The sequence below is a fragment of the Trifolium pratense genome, linkage group LG4 (assembly GCF_020283565.1).
Source record: "Trifolium pratense cultivar HEN17-A07 linkage group LG4, ARS_RC_1.1, whole genome shotgun sequence".
Classification (NCBI taxonomy): Eukaryota; Viridiplantae; Streptophyta; class Magnoliopsida; order Fabales; family Fabaceae; genus Trifolium; species Trifolium pratense.
This window is the reverse complement of record NC_060062.1, coordinates 60442528-60465942: the sequence shown is the minus strand read 5'-3', so window position 1 is coordinate 60465942 and position 23415 is coordinate 60442528. Positions and strand designations below refer to the sequence as shown.

Sequence of the window (23415 nt, the reverse complement as noted above, 5' to 3'; positions counted from 1 at the left end):
TATTAATTAACCTAAAATATTTAAGTATTTAAGGGAGGGTATGTTAGTAGTTGTTTTAGCATTTGGGCTTAGTCTTGTGCATTTGGGCCTTTGTGTTAGTGTCCAACTCATTGCTCTTGTCTTGTAAAAGACTTGTATTGTGCATATTGAATTCAATGAGATAACTTTTACAACATTTCATAGAGTTGTTCTATTGATTAACTTATGTCGTTAATTGAAAAGAAAAGGGAGAAAGCATCATTTAATTCATACATGGATGGGAAGATTTACAATGCAATATTGGATGGAGAAAATTTAAAGACATACTAAATAAACTAGTAGCACATGCATGCATGTATAGCTACGTACAACAACTAAATGAAATGGAAGCTAGCTAGAAATTAAAGTACTTAGTAGATAGATAGATAGATAGATAGATATCGTGGCCATAGTATAGTATAGTGCTCACGAAACAATAACATAATTAATAATAATTAGATTAAACTCCACGAACAATTATAGGTTCCTCACTTTTATCATTTTTGTCTGCCAATTGGGTCTCTATGACAATACTTTTGAGTGCCTCAATTGGTGCCTTCTTTTCCTTTTTAATATCTTTTTCACCGCGATTCCTATAAATTGCATACACCACCATCTGAAGTAATCCCAGTCCAAAACCCAACACATTTGGGAGCTACACATTGATTAATCATTCACCATGCATGCATGCAAAAAAAAAAAACTTAATTAGTAACATATATTCATCAAATAATAACTAGTCGTCTAGTCCAAAATCAATTCATCTTTTTGTTTGTACAATACAAACTACTAAAAATAATCAAATTATCGAAATAAATTTAGCGGACTAAAACGTGAAATCTGTTTCTAAATTTTCCACTAAATTAATTTAGTGACAAAAATTTCATATTTTTCATTTCAAATTCGTGGCTAATTTATTTTTTCTTCTAGTATAATAACACTTACAGCAATGCATATGTCCTTGAGGAAGAGACCATATCCAAATCACATTGTAGCACTCAATGTGAGAGTGAATGACAAATTGAAAGGCATAAACTCAACACTCTTTGTACGAACAACTTGTGCCTACATATAAAGTTCAAGGTAAAAAATATTAGATTCATGAAGTTCATAAACTAAGCACTATAGCGTGTATACTTATAATTTGAGTAGCGATTTTTTCAATTCATATTCATGTGTACGTACCACAATGCTTAGTGGTGCCGCAAAGACACTAACTGAAAGGGAAACACAAATCCATCCAAGAACTTGGACACGGAGTAGTGAATCATGCACGACATAGTTTGTGACTAAGAGGATCAAAGCAAAGGATCCCACATTCATTGCCGAAAGTAACTTGAAAGTTAAGTTCTACATTCAATATTTAACAAACACATTAGCATTTTAATTTGTATCAAAATTAATTTAATTTATTATGGAATGGAAATTAATGTTCAATAATTAAATTTGCAAATGAATACCCTTGCATCCCTTGGCGCGTAAATGATGTACAATATGATGTAGATGGTCTCTACAACGCATCCAAATGAGTTGATGGTAATGAGGAGAAAAGCGTCTTTTTTTAGATAAGCATAGTACAACCAAAGCATGGAGCTGAATAGAGCCACTAGGTAAGGTAGTGATTGAAAACCCTCTGTCGATTTCTTCTTGTATACTCGGTAAAATGTTGATCTGTAATATTTATTAATTCAAGCATAGGTAAATTAATTAATACTTAATACTTAAATTTGCATAGGTAAATTAATTGCAAGAGATCTCATCTCCACCTAACATGCATAATATATGATCATTAATTGTTGGTAGTTGAAACAAAAAGAGTAGTCATTGCTTTGGGCTATAATCTGTGTATCAAATGAAGAAAAATGTCAGTTTAATTTAAGTGCTGAGAGTTACATTTTCTCACTTTTAAAGTATAAGCATCATTATCCATACAACCCATTTGCATTCTTTAAATGGGTCCCACATATTTTTTTATATTATTTCATACTTCTCAAATATTTAAACAACTCAACTCTATTTTTCAAATATCCATATATCTCATCAAAAACTCTAAAATGGATCTCATTAGACCCCACATAAATAACATTCATATGGTTAAAAGTATGTAGTTTTAATATTATATTGTTTTTAATGGAGCAAAAGCAAGGTAATGACCGTTCATGCAGTAAGAAACGGTTTCAAGTTTGAGAATGACTTTCATTGCCAATTATCCATATGGTCCTGACAAGTAACGTTCATAGTCAGATAAGAGACGACCGATAATTATGCTCTTAGTTATTCAATTTAACGAGTGACCATGTGCCTAAGTTAGAATGGCTTATTTCCTTTTATAAGAAAAAAAAATGGCTTATTAGGAATTAATTTTTAGTGGTCCACATTAAATTACTTTTCACCTTTTTTTCTTCGTGAAACAAACTAATATTCTATTAAAATTAAAGTCTTTATATAAGCCGATTTACCCTACCAATGACTATAGTTCAATTGAAGTCATATCAAATGAAGATGAAGATTTCAATATTTCTTGCATTGTTCCTAGTGATCATGATTTCATGTGTTCAAGTCATATCAAATGAAAATGAAGATAGAAGCCTAATCCATACCAATGAACAAGCTCATGAGATTATTGGTACAATTTCTTTACATTTTTTCAAACAAGTTTAAATTTTTCACACATTTGTAAATTTGTAAATTCTAAGCATATTTTTTCTTTTATATAACTCGTGTTATTCAAATGATAGGGAACTCAAATGGAAATGGAAACATTGAAGCCTCAACAAGGTTGAACCACAAAGATGTGCTTGTGCAAACTCAAAATGAACACAAACATGATTTGTTTGTTACTATAAGAAAGGGAGGTAAGGGAGGAGGAGGAGGAGGAATAGGAGGAAGAGGCATGGGGAGGGGTGGTGGAGCAGCCGCTGGAATTATCGGTGGTGGAGTGATTGGTGGTGAAACTGTCCATCATGGGCACAATCACGTGCACAATCACGGACACAATCAAGGACACAATTACTTTCATGTTTGTGTCTCAACATTTATGTGGTTTCAGCCCTCTCCCGATCGTCAGTTTTGGCATCAAGTGGTTTCAGCCCCCTCCCGATCGCAGTTGCGGGGGATCGAACCGTGGTCCTCCCTACCAAGTTCAGCGTCAATCATCACTGAACCAACTAACGATTGGTAGTTTGGTGCTTTCTTATTCTATGCATTTTGGGTTAAATTGATGACTCTATTTATTATTTTATTCTTGCATGAGACAAAAGGAATTGCTTTGGAGTCAATGCACATCATATGGGGCAAACATTGGTTTTGGAAGCGCTTCGTCAAAGAAGAAGTTCATAACAACAATCTTCCATGAAGTAATGATCACTTAATTTATATAAAGTTATTATATGTATGCAAACTAAAAGATGATAATTGTTAGATCTGCTAGCTATATAAAGTTATATGTAAAAACAATCTTCCATGAAGTAATGATCACTTAAGTTATATTATATCATCAGGTTTTGTGGAAATTCATGTATAAGAAGACTTACGAAAATAAATGCTTTCATGATCCCAGTAGTGTGTATTACTATATAACTGTATTAATATGCAGCTTGTGTGCTATACTATACCACCAAGGCTTTGAAAAACAGTTCTCCATTACTAAAAATAACAGCCGCAACAAATGGCATAGCAGGCAAGCTGCATATATATTAGTATAGTTAGCCGCAGCCGCAACCGCAACAAATGGTATAGCACGCGACTGCTATTTAAAACCTTTCACGATCAGATGGCTTATTGCATATTTCTGAAAATTAGAAAAGTGACAAACAAGGATAAGTGAAAATAGATCAATATTTTCGTGTAGAAAGGAGGCGTGAAAAGAAAACTAAAGACGAGGCCAACCATTTTGAGGCTGATGAGGAAAAGTATGAGTCATTCCGTTCCTTTTTCTATAAGAGACATATGAGTCAACAAAATTTTATATATTTACTCCATAATTGGGACTAAAACATTAACTTTTATCTCTCGTATTCTTTTATAAAAATGACAAGAGGTAGAATTACATAAGAAACTAGTTGTAAAAGGGAATAAAGAAATCTGAAGGCAAGTCTCATACATTAACAAGGGAGTATTAGAGTTGGAGATAGTGTGATTGAGTCGCATATTAGAGAGTCGATTATGTTAGAGTTAGAGTAAATTGAATACTCAAATTTCTCAGACATTTCGATGTTGAGTGCTAGTTCACATGTAAAAAAACGATTAATTTGATGAATATCAAGAAAAGGAGAAAATCTAATTTCCAAATTTAGGAGTCTATACCTATTACCTTGGTCCCAATTAATCATAGGCATAGCACACATTCTTGGAATTATATTTAATAATACTCCCTCCATACGTCAAGGCAAACAAGAGGGAGCTTTCATTTTCCTTTTAAGTGATGCATAAACAACGAACAAATAAAGTCACCACGGGCTAGCTATAGTTGCTATTCACATACAACAATCATAAATATCGTAGACTGGTCTTGTTAATCGCTTTGGAAAAATATGTTAGGTAAATATTAGTGCTGTTACCGTACGTTAATTAGCTCATAATTGTAAATAACTCAGATACTTGCAGCAGAAACATCAGGAAAATATTATTAAATCAAGGAAATATGTTATTATATAAATTTAGCAACATTTGAATAAATCTATGTACAGCTAAATTTTTCCTAAGTTGAATAAATAGTGTGTCCAAAATTTGAACCATATCCCCGACAAATAGTAATATCACTATCAACTGATGAGATAATAGATAAAATATATGTTACTAAATAGTTTTAGCAACGGTGAGCTGCATATAATAATCATTTGATGGATGACTACTAAAAAATAGATCCAAGGTTAACCTAATTAATTTACTATTTTTAATAAAATAATGAATTTTATTTTGAATTTCAATCAACAAAAAGTGAATGTTAAAAATAATCAAGTGATTGAGCTTAAATAGTTAATAAATTTTTTAAGAGCATATATACTTATTCTTGATTATTTTTAAAATTTTATTAAAAATGTGTTACCTCTAAAGTTAGAATTTTATTTAAATTTTTTTTTGTTTTGGATTGAAATGTTACATCTCATTCTAAATTCTTATTTAAAAAAAAAAAATCTTAATGGTGGCGACACATTTTTTAACACTTCTAACTTCAAAGGTAAGTATAGTCTGATTAAGAATAATCAAGTAAATTTTATTTTGTTACTAAATATATGTTACTAAAAATTATTCTTGATCAGAATCTTAAACACCGGTGTCACGTGTCTGTGAGAATTAGTTACTGTAAGAATAAATTTAGTCAAAAAAATTACTGAGTAAATTTGGTCAAGGTAGTTATTATCTTTCGGCAGCAAAAACTCTCAGTAGTCCACTGAGCTATATACATACTAGTATGTAGTAATTGGTAAGCAAGCAGAGCTATTAATTAGAAATCAGATCCACAAAGAAACAGGACAAAGTTCAAAATGGCTGGTGGAGATTCGCCATTGATGCACCTTCCAATGGCTTTGATGCAAAGATAACACTCTCAGTTTTCATTACTTGTATCGTTGCTGCATCCAGTGGACTCATTTTTGGATATGATGTTGGGATTTCAGGTTCTTTTTCCTTTTTTTTAATTCATGTTTCGATCGAAATATTTTACAAACGGTCTCGGTCGTTTATTTGGCAATGTCATATGGTAGTTGGTTGAAGCATTTGATTGCTGATTATAACGTATGACTTAACTAAATTAAATAAAGTAACTTAGTCGTTTAGACGAGTATTAAATTAGATTAAACCGAATAATTCGGTATCTAAAAGAACTCATGACATCATAAAGTGTTTAAAAACTCATTAAACAAATTAGTATAATTTCACAAGCTCATTCTTCTCATTTCAAAACAAATGAAAAAGAGAAATGAGACAAGCTCATTCTTCTCATTCCATATTAATATAGTATGAATAGATAAAAAATATAAAAAATATAAAAAAGATGTCTTAAAACTTGTGTGATCAATATTTTGAAAATATAAAAAATGTTTGGTTAAGTCCTACATCGATTATGTTTGGGAAGAATGTTGGATTTATAAGAGAAGTGACTCATTAACTTAATGTCCTTGGGTTGAGATGTGATGTCTCTCTCTCTTGTTGTCCTGCAGCATTAACCCCATTATTTTTCCCGATTCCAACAAATTTTTCATGTTATCTTACCTCCCTATGTATAGGGTATTGTGTTTGAAATAAATATGAAAATTATCAAAATCGTTGCATGGAGAGTAGAATTGTTCACTAGTTGGTTGGATTGAGTTGATTTTGACAAAACCAATACTTATCTATGCCATAATACCAATGAAATATTATTGAGTCGGTTTGAGTAAAAAATTTGTATTTTTACTATCAAACCCAAACCGTTGATGAACAATTTGTTTCATGTTGTCGGATCATGGAACATATGATTTTTTATTTTGAAAAAGAATCCCCAAGATTGTTGGAGGATTTTAGAGATTATTGATTGGCACGAGTTGTTCATCGCTAATATAGAAATTAGTTGCTAATTACCACAATTAAATGCTAAGAGGATTTTGTCATTGTGTAAATAAATGAAAAAAATTATACATTTATACTACAATTTTTTTTTACGAATTTATAATACAATATTATTCTTCTAATATTATTCAATGACAAAATCCTCTTAGCATTGCTATTATTAGGAAATGAGAAAAACGGAGAGTTTCAATAGAATACCAATAGCTTGCTTTTACAAAAAGGTTACTAGTGAATATATAATAAAACTTAATGGACTCTAAACTAACAGACCCAATAACATAGACTATTATTTTATTATATAACGGATAGGAAATTTAAATGGAAACGGTACCATAGAAGTCTCGACAAGTTTGAACAACAAAAATGCGACTGTGGCAAGTAAATATGTACATAAACATGCAATGTTAAAAGCTTCATCGGCAGGAGGTAGAAAGGGAGGTGGTGGATTTGGAGGGGGAGGAAAGGGAGGAGGCAGTGGAAAGGGAGGAGGAGGGGCCGGTGTAGTGGGAGGTGGGGTGGCAGGTGGAGTTATCGGTGGTGGAATTGTCGGCGGCTGCCCACCATTCACCTACTGTTACTGCCCACCATTCAGCTACTGTCCACCATACGGTTATGGATACCCCTATGGATACTGACACAGATACAACAACTCTTATAATTCTACGACAACATCATCTGCAGGGCCTCACTTTTGTGTCACCACATTTGTTTTATGTTTGAGCTTTTTGGCTTTAATCACATTGCTTCACCCTAATTAGTTAAGTAGTATCATGTTTAGTTGTTTTTGTTTAGACCTAAAATGATCCCTTTCTTAGTCTTGACTACTACTAAATGTATATTTTGGTCACGATTAATATCATGTTTTCTTGTTAATTAGTTTGTCATTTGGAAATAAAGTATGAATATTTGCATGTTGCTAGGAAAATAGAATTAGAATATTATTCCCGCGAGCTTAACTCAGTTGGTAGGGACATCGCATTATATGTACAAAGCCGGAGTTCGAACCTCGAACACTTGTTGCTGAGAAAATGTTGAAATTCTAAAGAGAATATTTGGTTATTAAGTAGAAACAAGCTATGTTTTTTTAAAGATAAACATTTTCATAGAGACTTTGTGATCTTAAAAAAAATCTAAAATTTGCATTGATTATCAATTTCTTAATTTTCATTCGACAGAATAATCTACAATCTTTTTTAAATGCTAATATAGTAAAAACTTAGAAACTAAAAGTACAAAAGAAATCTGGAGCCCCTTAGCTAAGGTAAACAATAGAAAACAAGAAACCATCGAGAAAGATCGGATACATAAAAACAACCTAACTATGTCAATAGCAGTGGAAATAGGCTGCATCGAGTTAGGTGTTACAAAGTCTGAGTTTGACTTGTCAAAAAGTCAAGTTTGAGTCTGGTTTGTCAAAAAAATTAAGGCCTAATCTTGTCTTGTAGTTTGTTACTATAAGCTTATTTGAAAACTTGATATGACATGTTAGTATATTTAAAAGTCCATTTCATATGAACTGTCTTCTCTATTTACAAAAAAGTGTGTGACATAAGTCTATGTAGACTAGATCGTAGCCCTATAGATCAGATTGATACCTCTACCTACCAACTACACATGCCACGATCGACTCTTTCGCAACCCACTCATAATCGCCACTTGGATAATCCATTATATTTTTATTAAGTATAAAAATGATTGAAATAATTGCATGGAGAGTAGGATTGTTTACTGGTTGGATTAAGTTGATTTTCAGTACTTATCCAAACCAATGGAATATTATTGAGTCAATTTGAGTAAAAATATTGTATAATTAATATCAAGTCATATAATATGATATTTTGATGGGAAAAAAACCCAAAATGGTGGGAGGATTTTAGAGATTCCTGATTGGTATATACTCCCTCAATCCCAAATTTTTAGTCATTTTATCCTTTTAGTTTTGTCCCAAAATTTTAATTCTTTTAAGAAACCAATACACATTTAGTGATACTTTATCATTTATACCCTTACTAAAGTTAAAACATTAATTAAATATATTTTCTCTTTCTTAATAAAATAAGGGTAAAAATGACTTTACTTATCATTTTTTTATCATTTCTTAATCTCCGTGCAAACTTCAAAAAGACTAAAGTTTTGGGACGGAGGGAGTATGAATTATTCAGTTAGTGGAAATAATGTACGTAGAGATTGAAATTTAAACGCTAATACATCCAATTTGTTTACCTTTTAATATTAATAACTTTAAAAAATAAAATTTTAACTACTAGTTCCATTAATAAAAACAATTGCTTGACGTCAAAAGAAAAACATGACTAAAAAAAGAGAAAATAATATGTATATTCCTTTTGGCTAATGTTGTAGGAGTACGTAGTTTTTAGTTCTTAGCTTCTTATAATTTTTTTCATTTTATTTTTGAGTTAAATATATTTTTAGTCCTTATAAAATTACTAAATTTTGTTTTAAGCACCTGTAAAATTATTCCGTTCGTTTATGAGATTATTTGCTTACTCATTGAGTTCTTAGTAGTATACTTCAGCGTATCATATAGATTTATGGTTGGTTCTTGATATGTTTATATTTTAATTAAGTTTGTTCTAATAAGTCAATAACCCTAGTTCTTAAACAAATTAAATTAAATAGAGATATATTTTCATACAAAATCATTTGCAAGAGATCTCATCTCCACCTAACATGCATAATATATGATCATTAATTGTTGGTAGTTGAAACAAAAAGAGTAGTCATTGCTTTGGGCTATAATCTGTGTATCAAATGAAGAAAAATGTCAGTTTAATTTAAGTGCTGAGAGTTACATTTTCTCACTTTTAAAGTATAGTTAATTAGTTATTCAATTTAACGAGTGACCATGTGCCTAAGTCAGAATGGCTTATTTCCTTTTATAAGAAAAAAAAATGGCTTATTGGGAATTAAGTTTAGGTGGTCCACATTAAATTACTTTTCACCTTATAGTTTCTCACCCTTTTGCTTCATGAAACAAACTAATATTCTATTAAAATTAAAGTCTTTATATAAGCCGATTTACCCTACCAATGACTATAGTTCAATTGAAGTCATATCAAATGAAGATGAAGATTTCAATATTTCTTGCATTGTTCCTAGTGATCATGATTTCATGTGTTCAAGTCATATCAAATGAAAATGAAGAGAGAAGCCTAATCCATACCAATGAACAAGCTCATGAGATTATTGGTACAATTTCTTTACATTTTTTCAAACAAGTTTAAATTTTTCACACATTTGTAAATTCTAAGCATATTTTTGGACATGTTTATGTAATATAAGGTGATTTGCTTAGCCTTTGCACTATTTCTCTGAGATATTGTGTGACACATCTTAATCTTATCTTAATCTTAATAATATACAAACCCAAACCCATGTTAGGGAAATTTTACTTATTTGTCCACCTCTAACCACATTGTTGCCAAATCATCATTAACAAATATTATATCTTTGCCATATTTATCTTTGGTGCCAACTTTGTTGTTGAGTTGAAAGAAAATTCAAACTTTTAAATTTCCCCCTTCTTTTTACTGAATTGGCTGACCTGGGCTTCAAAGACACTCAGAATACGGTCCATTTGCAAGGAGGCCCAGTTCAATACAAACAAAAAAAATTCAGAACAGCTGTACTTCATTTTGGCGGTTTAGGTTTTAGGCAACAAATTTCTCTCTCTCACGATGCAAACAGAAAGGCTAATCCAAAAGTGTGAAAATGCTTCACAAGAACAAACAAAACCCATAACTCTCCTCTGCATTTCTATCCCAAACGATGATAAAAATTGTCAACCTGTCCACATCCATTTTGATAGCATCCCAAAATTATCAATTTCAATGCATTTTTTCAATTGAGGACAGCTTTAATCAAAGGGTTATCTGGAACCAAATCAGAACCAATTTCTTGGTGATGTGAAGCATTTGAAACCCTAATCTATGAGGTACAGATATTTCAAATTCTGAAATTTCAATTCTCCCCCCAAAATCAACTGTTTTGTTCGATTATTGTTTTTCCTATAAAAGGGACAATGAAAGCAACATCATTGCTGCCATCCTCCAACTTCTCTCTTTGGTTTCAAATTTCAAATTCTCCCACAATTCTCCTTTGGTTTCATCTTCCACACACTCTCTCCATCTCTCTCTCTTAGATTCAAATATGAGTGAGATTCAAAGATGAGATGAGCAAAGAATTGGAAAAAAAAAAGGGAATTTCAATAGAAGAAGAAAGAGAGCAGAAGAGACAGAAGGAGAGAACGAGAGGTTGAAGAAGGATTTTGAGGAAATAAAGCTGGGAATGGAAGAACTGAAGAAGATTTTGGTTATACTCATAAAGGTAACATTGTGATATAAAAGATTTTGGTTTTTGTTTGTTCATTTAGATTGACAAACAGATTTTTTTTGTGGTGTTGTAGAAAAAAGGAACCTATGAGTGGCTATGGATTTGTTCTCAAGTAAGTTTTAAAATTTCTACAGCTTTGTTTATTTATGTTTTTCATTTCACAAAAAAAAAATCGATTTGTTTAATATGTGAAACAGGTATAGAATACCATCGTTAGTATTATTTTAAGTGTACCTGATATGTATATATGATTCTCTGCAGTTGATAGGTTGTATATTAGGATTTAGAACAAGCTACTGTCAATACATAATTTATGCTCTGCGTTAGTTAATGTGACATCCACACCATTCAGGCTATAAATACAAGAATACAAGAATTGTGGTAAGTAGATTTGAATTTTTAATTTTTTCCTACAAATTGAGGGTTTGATTTCTTTTTTTATTGTTATTATTTTAATCTTCTCTCCTACAAAAATTGTCATCACACCACATGATCTATTTCTTTCTTTCTTTTATTTCTTCAAAATCTTCAGTTTTTTCAATCTCATCAATCTATTTACTGTTTTCATTTTGAAATACAAATCTTTCATGTTTTATGATTTGGTTTAAAACTGAGTTGGAGCCCTAATTTTGAACGACTAAAACATGTTTTCAATGATATAGAATGTTTTCATTCTTTCAGTTTTATGGTTTCTACTAATAATTAATAAGGAGTAATACAATATCATTGACTGCTATATTACACATTTTTTCTTATGTTTTTTTTGTGTACATTCTTTTCTTTGCCTGGAATACAAGAATTTGTGGTTTACTTGTGTTGATTCTTTTCTTTCCCGAATTTGAATTGACATGTGTAAATAAGGAAGTTACTAGGAGTCATAAGTATAAATAAGGACCTGAAAATAGTAATAATATTACACCTAATGACATAAACTTTGTTTTGTTTTCTTAATCAAGCTTTGATGAGTTAAATTTTGCTTAGTCATTGTTTTAATGGTCTCTAAAACTTTAATAGACATATTTGAGGACTATCCTTATTAGATGTATGTCCATTCTTGAGGAACATCAATGAACTTTAATAGACACTTTTTAAATCCCCCTCTTTATGTTCTGTTATTAGCCTTGCTCTAATAAGCTGCTTCTTTTACATGGACTGACAAACATAATACAAGTCAGTGCAATTTTCAATGCATAGTGAAATTTGCACAGCAGCAATCCTTTGTTTGCCTTTTATACATTTTATATCTTTGTGTAGAATGGTGATGTCATTTTTTAATTCAAAATTGAATCTGCTAGCTTAATTTACTACGAATGTTTGTATTGTCTCATTTTCGGGCTTTATATGCTAGGTACCAAGGATAGGATGAGTTGTACAGTGGGGGTTTTAAGCTTCACAAGATTTATTGCTATAAGTTCATTTTCATTGAGATATGTTTCCTGTTTGTGTAAATAAATTAGTATAGTAGTAATTTGGATTTGCCAAAGATTAATAAAATATTGAAATATTTTAAGGAAGCAAAAGTTAACATGTGCACCAAAGGCACATGTTAAGGAAGCAAAAGTTAACATGTGCACCAAAGACACATGTTAAGGAAGCAAAAGTAGAAATAATATATTGAAATATGTGTATTTAACTTCTTAAGCATTAAATACTTTTCTAATAATAAATGCAATTTTCTATATTTAGAACCTTAACATGTGCCTTTTGTGCACATGTTAACATGACCCTTATTTGTATACTTCTTTAGTTTTACTATGTGAATGTTGCGGGTATATCAGCAACCAAAGAGAGTAAAGCTGAATTTCATTCATCAGGAGCAACTGGATTTTGGATTTGTTTTGCATATGAGTTATGTATTTTTCCTGCTCATTTATGAATTTAAATGTCCAATTATATGTGACTGTTTGGAGCCATGACAGTTTTTTTATCACTTTGAAACAATATTTTGTGTGGAAGGTTTTAGTTTTGAAGATCATAAACATGGTGGACCAGTTATAGCAAAGAGGAATTAATTAAAACTTTAACCTTACAATATTTTTTAAGTGCTATACAAATCACTTCAGTGAAGAGGGAGCCCATAAGATCGGCATTTGTTTTTATGTGTATATTTAGATTAAAAATATAAAACGAGGGAGATTCTCTTACTTCATTGGTTTAGATGTGATGTTATTGTCATTCTGTTAATGAGACTATTTAATTTTAAGCTATTATTGTATTGATTAGGATAATGAAACTATGGAGGACTTACGAGAAGATATTACATGTAAATCTTTATTTACTTATTGTTACGGATGGTTTTGTTGTTGTTAACATTTAGAAGATTTGAAGAACATGTTCAAGCCAATGAATATTGCATTTGAACTACAAACAAACTAACTGTGTTTTTAAATTGTGTGATATTATATCAACTCGGTGGATTTTTAAATATTTTCATTAGGTTGTTTGTTATTTTGACGCCATGTGTTTTGAATATAGTATGACTATTTATTACATGTAATATAACTATCCATTTAATTTTATCACAAAATTATATAGCATTTGCAAATTGATAATTGTGTACGAAATTATTAAAAGGCGGTGTTTCCCGTGCGTTAGCACGGGCACTAGAACTAGTATCTCTACATATAGAGTTGTTTAAGGAGAGTGAGTGTTTTATAAATAATTCTAGTCTTGATTTCCAAACATTGACCCCTAACTACGGCTATAGTGCATCTTCTGGGTGTGCGACGGTGTTGGGCTTTAAAGTTCTTAGTTTGTTACCTATACGACTGTACACGATGAATATGATATGATGCACTAACATCGATTACACAAATATCGGACACATACTGACGCATATTAACGACAATAATATAAAAAATGATATACTAAGATCAGACACTGACACGTGTGAGACACAAACTATTATTAAGGTCTTTACTCTTTAGATATATAAACCCCCTTTACCCAACCAATGACTACAATTCATAATCTGTTTTGCAGCCTCTGGTGTTTGGACATAGCTCACAACAAACAAGAGATTCAAATTCTTGCAAAGAGTACCTTAGGCTTAGGCCTAACATGAAGGTAACATCTTTTGTATTGTTCCTACTGATCATCTCAAGTGCTCAAACTACATCAAATGAAGTTGAAGGCAGAAGCCTAATCCAAAGCAATGAACAAGGAAAAAAGAGCTTAATGGTACAATTTCTTTACCTTTTCAAACAAGCATGCACAAACCTTTTTTTTTGTTCAATGATGATAGGAAATTGTGTTATTATTGTGTTTTATATATAATTGTGTTATTATTCAATGATGATAGTGTTAGAATTAGAGATACACAAATAGGAAAAGAGAAAGACGGCTAGAGTTTCAATAGAATACCAATAGCTTGCTATTACAAAAAGATTACTAGAGAATATATAATAAAACTTAATGGACTCTAAACTAACAGACCCAATAACATAGACTATTATTTTATTATCTAACAGATGGAAAATTTAAATGGAAACGGTACCATAGAAGTCTCGACAAGTTTGAACAACAAAAATGCGACTCTGGCAAGTAAATATGTACATACACATGCAATGTTAAAAGCTTCATCGGCAGGAGGTAGAAAGGGAGGAGGTGGATTTGGAGGAGGAGGTGGAAAGGGAGGAGGAGGAGGTGGAAAGGGAGGAGGAGGGGCCGGTGTAGTGGGAGGTGGGGTGGCAGGTGGAGTTATCGGTGGTGGAATTGTCGGCGGCTGCCCACCATTGATTCACCTACTGTTACTGCCCACCATTCAGCTACTTCCCACCATACGGTTATGGATACCCCTATGGATATGGACACAGATACAACAACTCTTATAATTCTACGACAACATCATCTGCAGGGCCTCACTTTTGTGTCACCACATTTGTTTTATGTTTGAGCTTTTTGGCTTTAATCACATTGCTTCACCCCAAGTAGTTAAGTAGTATGATGTTTAGTTGTTTTTGTTTAGACCTAAAATGATCCCTTTCTTAGTCTTGACTACTAAATGTATATTTTGGTCACGATTAATATCATGTTTTCTTGTTAATGTTTGTCATTTGGAAATAAAGTATGAATATTAGCATGTTGCTAGGAAAATAGAATTAGAATATTATTTCCGCGAGCTTAATTCAGTTGGTAGGGACATCATATTATATGTACAAAGCCGGAGTTCGAACCTCGAACAATTTGTTGCTGAGAAAATGTTGAAATTCTAAAGAGAATATTTGGTTATTAAGTAGAAACAAGCTATTTTTTTTGGGTCTCGCTAACGAGTGCCCCTAGGGCACTCTTTAAGCATTCTATTTAAAGAAACTTTTTATTCAAAAAGTTAAACACTATAATTTCCAATGCGTTGACTATACGCATTTCGATAAAAATTCTATAAAAAGCTTACTATTTAAGGGCGGGCTTAAAGAGTGCCCGGGGGCACTATTTAGCATTTGTCATTTTTTTTTAAAGATAAACAATTTCATAGAGACTTTGTGATCTTAAAAAAAAAATCTAAAATTTGCATTGATTATCAATTTCTTAATTTTCATTCGACAGAATAATCTACAATCTTTTTTAAATGCTAATATAGTAAAAACTTAGAAACTGAAAGTACAAAAGAAATCCGGAGCCCCTTAGCTAAGGTAAACAATAGAAAACAAGCAACCATCGAGAAAGATTGGATACATAAAAACAACCTAACTATGTCAATAGCAGTGAAAATAGGCTGCATCGAGTTAGGCGTGTTACAAAGTCTGAGTCTGGCCTGTTAAAAAGTCAAGTTTGAGTCTGACCTGTCAAAAAATTAAGACCTAATCTTATTTTGTTATAAGCTTATTTAAAAACTTGATATGACATGTTAGTATATTTAAACGTCTATTTCATGAACTGTCTTCTTTATTTAAAAAAAGTGTGTGACATAAGTCTATATAGACTAGATCGTAGCCCTATAGATCAGATTGATACCACGATCGACTCTTTCACAAACCACTCATAATCGCCACTAGGATAATCCATTATATTTTTATTAAGTATAAAAATGATTGAAATAATTGCATGGAGAGTAGGATTGTTTACTGGTTGGATTAAGTTGATTTTCAGTACTTACCCAAACCAATGGAATATTATTGAGTCAGTTTGAGTAAAAATATTGTATAATTAATATCAAGTCATATAATATGATATTTTGATGGAAAAAAAACCCAAAATGGTGGGAGGATTTTAGAGATTCCTGATTGGTATATATTTCCTCAGTCTCAAATTTTTAGTCATTTTATCCTTTTAGTTTTGCCCCAAAACTTTAGTCCTTTTAAGAAACCAATACACATTTAGTGATACTTTATCATTTGTACCCTTACTAAAGTTAAAACATTAATTAAATATATTTTCTCATTCTTAATAGAATAAAAGTAAAAATGACTTTACGTATAATTTTTTTATCATTTCTTAATTTCCGTGCAAAACTTTAAAATGACTAAAGTTTTGGGACGGAGGTATGAATTATTCAGTTAGTGGAAATAATGTATGTAGAGATTGAAATTTAAACACTAATACATCCAATTTGTTTACCTTTTAATATTAATAACTTTAAAAAATAAAATTTTAACTACTAGTTCCATTAATAAAAACAATTGCTTGACGTCAAAAGAAAAACATGACTACAAAAAGAGAAAATAATATGTATATTCCTTTTGGCTAATGTTGTAGGAGTACATAGTTTTTAGTTCTTGCTTCTTATAATTTTTTTCATTTTATTTTTGAGTTAAATATATTTTTAGTTCCTATAAAATTACTAAATTTTGTTTTAAGCACCTGTAAAATTATTCCGTTCGTTTATGAGATTATTTGCTTACTCATTGAGTTCTTAGTAGTATACTTCAGCGTATCATATAGATTTATGGTTGGTTCTTGATATGTTTATATTTTAATTAAGTTTGTTCTAATAAGTCAATAACCCTAGTTCTTAAACAAATTAAATTAAATAGAGATATATTTTCATACAAAATCATTTGCAAGAGATCATCTCCACCTAACATGCATAATATATGATCATTAATTGTTGGTAGTTGAAACAAAAAGAGTAGTCATTGCTTTGGGCTATAATCTGTGTATCAAATGAAGAAAAATGTCAGTTTAATTTAAGTGCTGAGAGTTACATTTTCTCACTTTTAAAGTATAGTTATTAGTTATTCAATTTAACGAGTGACCATGTGCCTAAGTCAGAATGGCTTATTTCCTTTTATAAGAAAAAAAAATGGCTTATTAGGAATTAATTTTTAGTGGTCCACATTAAATTACTTTTCACCTTAATTTTCACCTTTTTTCTTCGTGAAACAAACTAATATTCTATTAAATTAAAGTCTTTATATAAGCCCATTTACCCTACCAACAATGACTATAGTTCAATTGAAGTCATATCAAATGAAGATGAAGATTTCAATATTTCTTGCATTGTTCCTAGTGATCATGATTTCATGTGTTCAAGTCATATCAAATGAAAATGAAGAGAGAAGCCTAATCCATACCAATGAACAAGCTCATGAGATTATTGGTACAATTTCTTTACATTTTTTCAAATAAGTTTAAATTTTTCACACATTTGTAAATTTGTAAATTCTAAGCATATTTTTTCTTTTATATAACTCGTGTTATTCAAATGATAGGGAACTCAAATGGAAATGGAACCATTGAAGCCTCAACAAGGTTGAACAACAAAGATGTGCTTGTGCAAACTCAAAATGAACACAAACATGATTTGTTTGTTACTATAAGAAAGGGAGGTAAGGGAGGAGGAGGAGGAGGAATAGGAGGAAGAGGCATGGGGAGGGGTGGTGGAGCAGCAGCTGGAATTATCGGTGGTGGAGTGATCGGTGGTGAAACTGTCCATCATGGGCACAATCACGTGCACAATCACGGACACAATCAAGGACACAATTACTTTCATGTTTGTGTCTCAACATTTATTTTATGTTTGAGCTTTTGGTTTTAGTCACCTTATTTCACCTCCACTAATCAAGTAATATCATGTTTAGTTGCTTATGATTAAGCCTATATTAATCATCTCTTAGTCCCAATAATTAAGTAGTATCATGTTTAATTAGTTGCTTTTGATTAATCTTATATTAATCATCTCTTAGTCTTTCGTACTAGTATATTTTGGCCACAATTAATATCATGTTTCGTTGTTGATTATTTTGTGTCATTTGGATATGTAGTATGAACAGCTACAAGCTAATATTACTATTTCATGAATGTTGAATTAATGTAAACTTAACATAGAAGCAGATACAGCTAACATTACTTCTTTTGGAAAGATAAATTGTTTTATGTTAATTAAATATGTTTACTATGAATTTAATAATCTAATTTATAAAAATTGAAAGTAATTAACAAATGAGAATCCAAATGATAAAAAAAGCTATCATGAATGATTTTTTTAGTTGTAGTTAATCAAAACAACTTTTAATTTGAAGCTGTTTTTCTTTGGATAACCTATAATACACATACAAAAATTTCTAAGGGTGAATATTTTGTTAAAAATACAATGAAAAACAGGTTTGCATTACATAAATTCTCTAAAAATATTATAGTCCATAAGACGTAATTCAACTAATAATATCGATATTAAAAATTGATATATGTGGTCTAATATATAGACCATATATATATATATATATCAATTATCAATTCTTGTAAATTAATTTATCAAAATAAGTTAATAAAAGTAAACTATCAACTTGTAAAAAAAAGTTAGTAAAAATAAACAATCACCTTGTAAAATAAACTTTTCAAATGAGTCTCTTTTTTTCTTTTTTTTTTTTCTTTTGTTAGGTAGAGAGTACTTTTCTTTATTATAAAAAAGAGTAGAGACTTTTTGAACCAAAAAAGAAATTGAGCAGAGTCTTCTTTTCTCATCTTAAAATACATGGAAGTTTAACAATTCCTATTCTCTTGTTCTTAGTTTCATGAAACAAACTAAACAAATCTTTATATAACTAACTCCTTTTACCTTAACCTACACTACACTTTCAAGTTTAACCATTCAATTCTTAATATATTTCAGCATATGAAAGATTTAGGCGGCGTTTGTTTCAAGTTTACTAAATTTATTTTTTTGAATAATCTTTTTCGGGATTACAAGGATGAAAATCTTTTTCTAAATATTTCAAAAAAAAATTATTTGGTTAAAATCTAAATATTCTTGGGGACCTTTAAATTAAATGGGGAGGTTAGTCGATAATTATACATGAAATTTTTTTTTTTTTTTTTTTTTTCTTTGGCGATTATGTAGGGGATGTATTCCAACAAGGCGTCGGTTATTAGAACGTCATGTTGACTGTGATGTTCATTGTCCATTGTGTGAAGATGAGGTAGAAGATGATGTACACGCTTTTTTCACCTGCGCTTCTGCTCAATCCAGTTGGCAAGCAGCTGGACTGTCATCTGTCTTGGGTTCCGCAGCTTGTCAGCAAGGTAGTGCGGCAGATAGAGTGTTTGCCTTGTGTCGGAATGAGGATTACGCTACCATAGGTAGAGTGGCTATGCTGTTATGGAGTATATGGCATAACCGGAATGATAAAATTTGGAACGATAATGTTAGAAGCCCAAACCAAATTGGCCGGGCTGCGTTTGATCAGTGGAACGAGTGGATTGCCGTCCATAAATTGCGAAGTAACGATGATCATGATGTTCCGCCTGTCAGCACCATTCGCACTACAAGAAAAATGGGTTTTAGCTTCAAATTTTTTAGCGTCAGCCACGACACGGACGCTACTAGCGTCTCTTTTGAGTCTGATTGACAGACGCTACTGTAATTTTATTATTTTAATTTAATTTTTAAAGTTAGCGTCTGCTTTTGGAGACACCATGGAGACGCTATGAAAAAATAAATAAATAATTCATTTTATAATTTTTTTATTATTTCATTGAGTCTGCTGAGGCGGACTCTAATGATAAATTAAATAAAATAAAAAACTATTTGTTAAGAGCCAAAAATTTTCACTTCAGTTTCCCACTTTTATTTAATTCTCACACTGCAATAATATGAATTAATTATATTTTCTTTATCAATTCCCCAAATATATGAAGTGACAAAAAAAAAATCCAAGACACAAAAATGGAAATTGAGATCTATTCCTAATCCCTCCGCCGTCGAAGAAGCATTTGGCGCAACTCTCCTTCAAACTCTCGTTGTCGTCGAAGAACAACTCTCCTTCAATCTCTTGTCGCGCATCTCTCCTCTCCGTTGCCGTTGAAAAAAACTAAACTGAAACCCTAAAATTGTGCCTCTCTTCCTTCTCCCAGCGACTCAATCTTCTTCTTCTTCTCTGCCGGGAGTCTATTTGCCACTTTCGTCTATTCACCGGTCACAATCTTTATTCTATTTTAGTAACTATTAAATTCCTCATCCTCTTTCAGGAAACCACCTACCGCCACCCACCGTCGAGCACCACCCGCCATAAAGAGATGTCGTGACGTGATATGACGGAGACCGAATTTGTGGTAGCACTAGGTTCACAGGTCTTTGGTTCTGGGACTCTGTTCCCCTCTTTCTCCGTTTCAACTCTTTTCGGATATCTTTCACAGGTCAGATTCGTGGTAGGCTCTTGTTTCGAAATTAGAAATTAGGTTTGGTAGTTATATGTTTCTGAATCTGATTTTAAGGAATAGGGTTCCAAAGTGACAGTTTTTATATTTACTTGTTAGTAGGGATCTTAAAAATTATTGAATCTGAAATTGGGAAGTTGAGAAATTAATGTTTTGCATGATTCTAAATATCTGGGTTTAGACTCAGCTATTTCTAGATTTTTTTTTGCCTGATCAATTGATTCAATTTGCATTCTAGTATTTATTTAAAGAGCAAATAAAACATGAGAGGCTAGTATTTATTTTTTGTTAATTTGATGCTAGCTGATGTGAACTATTTTGTTAGTTGATGTGAACTTTGAATCTAATGTTTATATTATGATTATGATATTGTTTGATCGTGTTTCAAGTTTTCACCATGTTGAGGTTTAATTTGATGCATATGTTCTCATTTGATTTAGATTGTCTTCAAAGAAAGAATTAAATAAATGCTATAAAATCCATTGGATATCTTCTCATTGTACTTCTAGCTTAACAATTTATGCCTTTCCTATATATCATCTCCTTTTCTTTATCCTTTTCTGATTGATATTTGAAATCCTTTTTAGTCCTAGCTTCCTTGTCATAATTTGAGGGAGTTAATCAGGGTTGGTCCTATTTGTTCAAATGTTTATCTATAATTCAAAGCAAAACAACAATGCCTTTCCAGAATGCTGGTTTTAGGTGCAGACGGAATCCTGGTGTTTTTAAAGTCATTATTTCAAAACAACAATGCCTATTATGATTACTCCTACAACCTTGCAGAAGTTGGCTTACCCTGAAGGTATAGTACGATCAAACTCATTGGTATATGTTACATTAAGATATTGCCACTGCATCCAATGTTTTGCTACGTTGTTATTATGAATATTTTGTTAATAGAGAAGCACTTTATTCTTTATGTATGACATTGAAGTTTACTTTTAGTACAAGATAAAAACTTGTAAATTATGACAATGCATGCCATTTTTGTGCAGAAGAATATGCCACTGCTAGAGCAGCATCAACAGCTGACGCCATCATGGTTTGATTTGCATCAAATATCTTGTGTGACCTCATCTCTCTCGCTTTCCGTCTTTTCTAATGAACACAGTAAGCCTCTCTTCCTCTCTCTTAAGCATAAATAGAATCTGAACCATTGTAATTTGTCTCTGTATTTTTTTACTTTAATTTATTTATGTGTATTTGTTGTGTTTCTGAAATCCATTGTTTTAGTTATGCCTTGTAAATGTGTTTATTTGCATGTCCTTGTTGCTGATTATTGTAATAGTAATAATTTAGGAATCGTTTATCTCTAGTTTATCTAGTGTTGCTTGTGTTGATTGCTTTCAGATTTTCATTAATGTGTCATGGTATTTCAGCATGTTGTATTCAGTGTTCAGCTCATTTGTGATCTCTATGGAAGGAAATGCTTCAGAAACACTTTACAAGTAAGTTTAATACATGATATTTATGTTATGCTCTGTAAAGATACAATTTAAAAAACAAAATATGTGTGATTGTTCATATCAACTCTTGTTTATAAAAGGCATTCAAAATGGCTCTGAAATTTTGATATGGTAAACAAGTAACCTTGTTATGCATCGGGATGAAAAGTCCCATAATATATAATGATTGTCCATGGTATGGAGCTTCTTGTTGAGTCTTGGTTGTATGTTTTCCAAATGGTAAGCATCAAATTTTTCTTATAATGCAATATAATATAACTACAACATGATTGATCTATTTGTACTCTTAAAGCCAATGTAAAATTTGAAATTTCCTGCTTTACTTACCCAATGTGGCTCTGTAATTTCTGTTAATGGACCATTACATCACACCCTATAATAATCAATATATTGAAGCCTACATTACTACTAGGCAGAATTATAGATAGTATCATGCAACTTTGTCAAAATTTGATGGTGAAGACGATTCTTTGATCTTCTCTTTATATATAGTTTGTATCTACCTTTGTTCTGTCCGGCCTATATCATGAACTGTTGTATTTCATTGAGAATCACTTTGGCTGTATTTCCGTTGAGTTTGAAATTTGTTTTTACTCTTTGAATTGCCTCATTATTAATTTAGCCACTTTTGTGTATAATTTGCAGGTTGTTAATGATGATATGGAAGTGCAACTTGTAAAAGGGATGCTTAGTAAGTTATCCAGACATGTAGTAATCAACACTATGCAAACGCCGTCGTCACGAGAGAATTTATGTTTGCCACAATTTTGTCTTACAAATTATGTTTGGTTTTGATAGTTTTATGGTGTAGACTTTACTTTCGATTTGTTAGACATATACTTGGTTTTTTTTCTTAGTGTTGTTGTATGACATAATGGTTGTCACTTTTAAGATTCCCAAAATTCAGTTTCACACTACGTTTAATTTGTTTGTGGGTTGAGATATTGTGTTTGTCACTTTGTATATATATGACTATGACTATTGTTTTATGGATCTTTGTGGTGGGAGAGAATTTTACTAAAAAATATATATTTTTTTTTTTAATAATAAAATAGCGTCCGCCAAACAGACTCTATAGGCAACATTGAATAAAACCAAACCATAAGTATAGCGTCACACAAAAATGGATGCTACTAGCGTCTGCTGTATACTATGATTGTAGCTTCGGCTTAGCGTCTCCTCAGACGGATGCCAAATAGCGTCTACTGGACGCAACTGTCTTGCTTCGGGCATTTAAGCGTCTATTGTGTGATGGACGCTAAGCTGACGCTAAATACCTTGTAGCGTCCGTTTTTGGCCATTTAGCGTCTCATTTTGGCCGACGCTCCAAAGCAGTTTTCTAGTAGTGTCGGTGGGAAAAACCTCGTATAGGATGGTTAAAGTGCAATGTAGATGCAGCATTTTTTGTCGGTGCAGGTAGGACCGCGATGGGTGC

At 31.5% G+C, this 23415-nt stretch overlaps 2 protein-coding genes, 1 long non-coding RNA gene and 1 pseudogene across 10 annotated transcripts; 3 read left to right on the top strand and 1 right to left on the bottom strand.

Annotated features, from left to right (window-relative positions):
• Positions 1 to 214: 214 nt before the first annotated feature.
• On the bottom strand, positions 215 to 2108 carry LOC123923077 (annotated as a pseudogene).
• A 407-nt stretch (positions 2109 to 2515) lies between these two features.
• Positions 2516 to 18071, top strand: LOC123881704 (glycine-rich RNA-binding, abscisic acid-inducible protein-like). 3 transcript variants are annotated; one of them, XR_006799568.1, is made up of 2 exons: positions 2516 to 2644; positions 2757 to 2837. XR_006799568.1 is itself a non-coding variant. In XM_045930430.1 (2 exons), the coding sequence occupies exons 1-2, from the start codon at positions 2521 to 2523 to the stop codon at positions 17894 to 17896; spliced, it is 450 nt and encodes a 149-aa protein (XP_045786386.1). In that variant the 5' UTR covers positions 2516 to 2520; the 3' UTR covers positions 17897 to 18071. The 3 variants fall into 3 exon arrangements, 2 of the variants coding, with proteins under 2 accessions (XP_045786386.1, XP_045786385.1); XM_045930430.1 differs by lacking the exon at positions 2757 to 2837 and adding an exon at positions 17571 to 18071; XM_045930429.1 differs by lacking the exons at positions 2516 to 2644; positions 2757 to 2837 and adding exons at positions 17325 to 17458; positions 17571 to 18071.
• LOC123881703 (glycine-rich RNA-binding protein 2-like) lies at positions 9976 to 15005 on the top strand. 4 transcript variants are annotated; one of them, XM_045930427.1, is made up of 6 exons: positions 9976 to 10914; positions 10994 to 11032; positions 11182 to 11301; positions 12668 to 13183; positions 13903 to 14100; positions 14391 to 14972. In XM_045930427.1, exons 4-6 carry the CDS (start codon positions 13148 to 13150, stop codon positions 14751 to 14753), a joined length of 597 nt encoding a protein of 198 aa, XP_045786383.1. In that variant the 5' UTR covers positions 9976 to 10914; positions 10994 to 11032; positions 11182 to 11301; positions 12668 to 13147; the 3' UTR covers positions 14754 to 14972. The 4 variants fall into 4 exon arrangements, 2 of the variants coding, with proteins under 2 accessions (XP_045786383.1, XP_045786382.1); XR_006799567.1 differs by lacking the exon at positions 12668 to 13183 and having other exon boundaries at positions 14391 to 15005; XM_045930426.1 differs by lacking the exons at positions 11182 to 11301; positions 12668 to 13183.
• A 1824-nt stretch (positions 18072 to 19895) lies between the features above and the next one.
• LOC123924549 lies at positions 19896 to 23000 on the top strand. Of its 3 annotated transcripts, none has more exons than XR_006814747.1 (5): positions 19896 to 20493; positions 21102 to 21316; positions 21510 to 21624; positions 21894 to 21962; positions 22626 to 23000. It is a non-coding gene; the product is annotated as an uncharacterized LOC123924549 (long non-coding RNA). The 3 variants fall into 3 exon arrangements; XR_006814749.1 differs by having other exon boundaries at positions 19918 to 20493; positions 21203 to 21316; XR_006814748.1 differs by having other exon boundaries at positions 19931 to 20505; positions 22626 to 22972.
• The last annotated feature ends 415 nt before the right edge of the window (positions 23001 to 23415 follow it).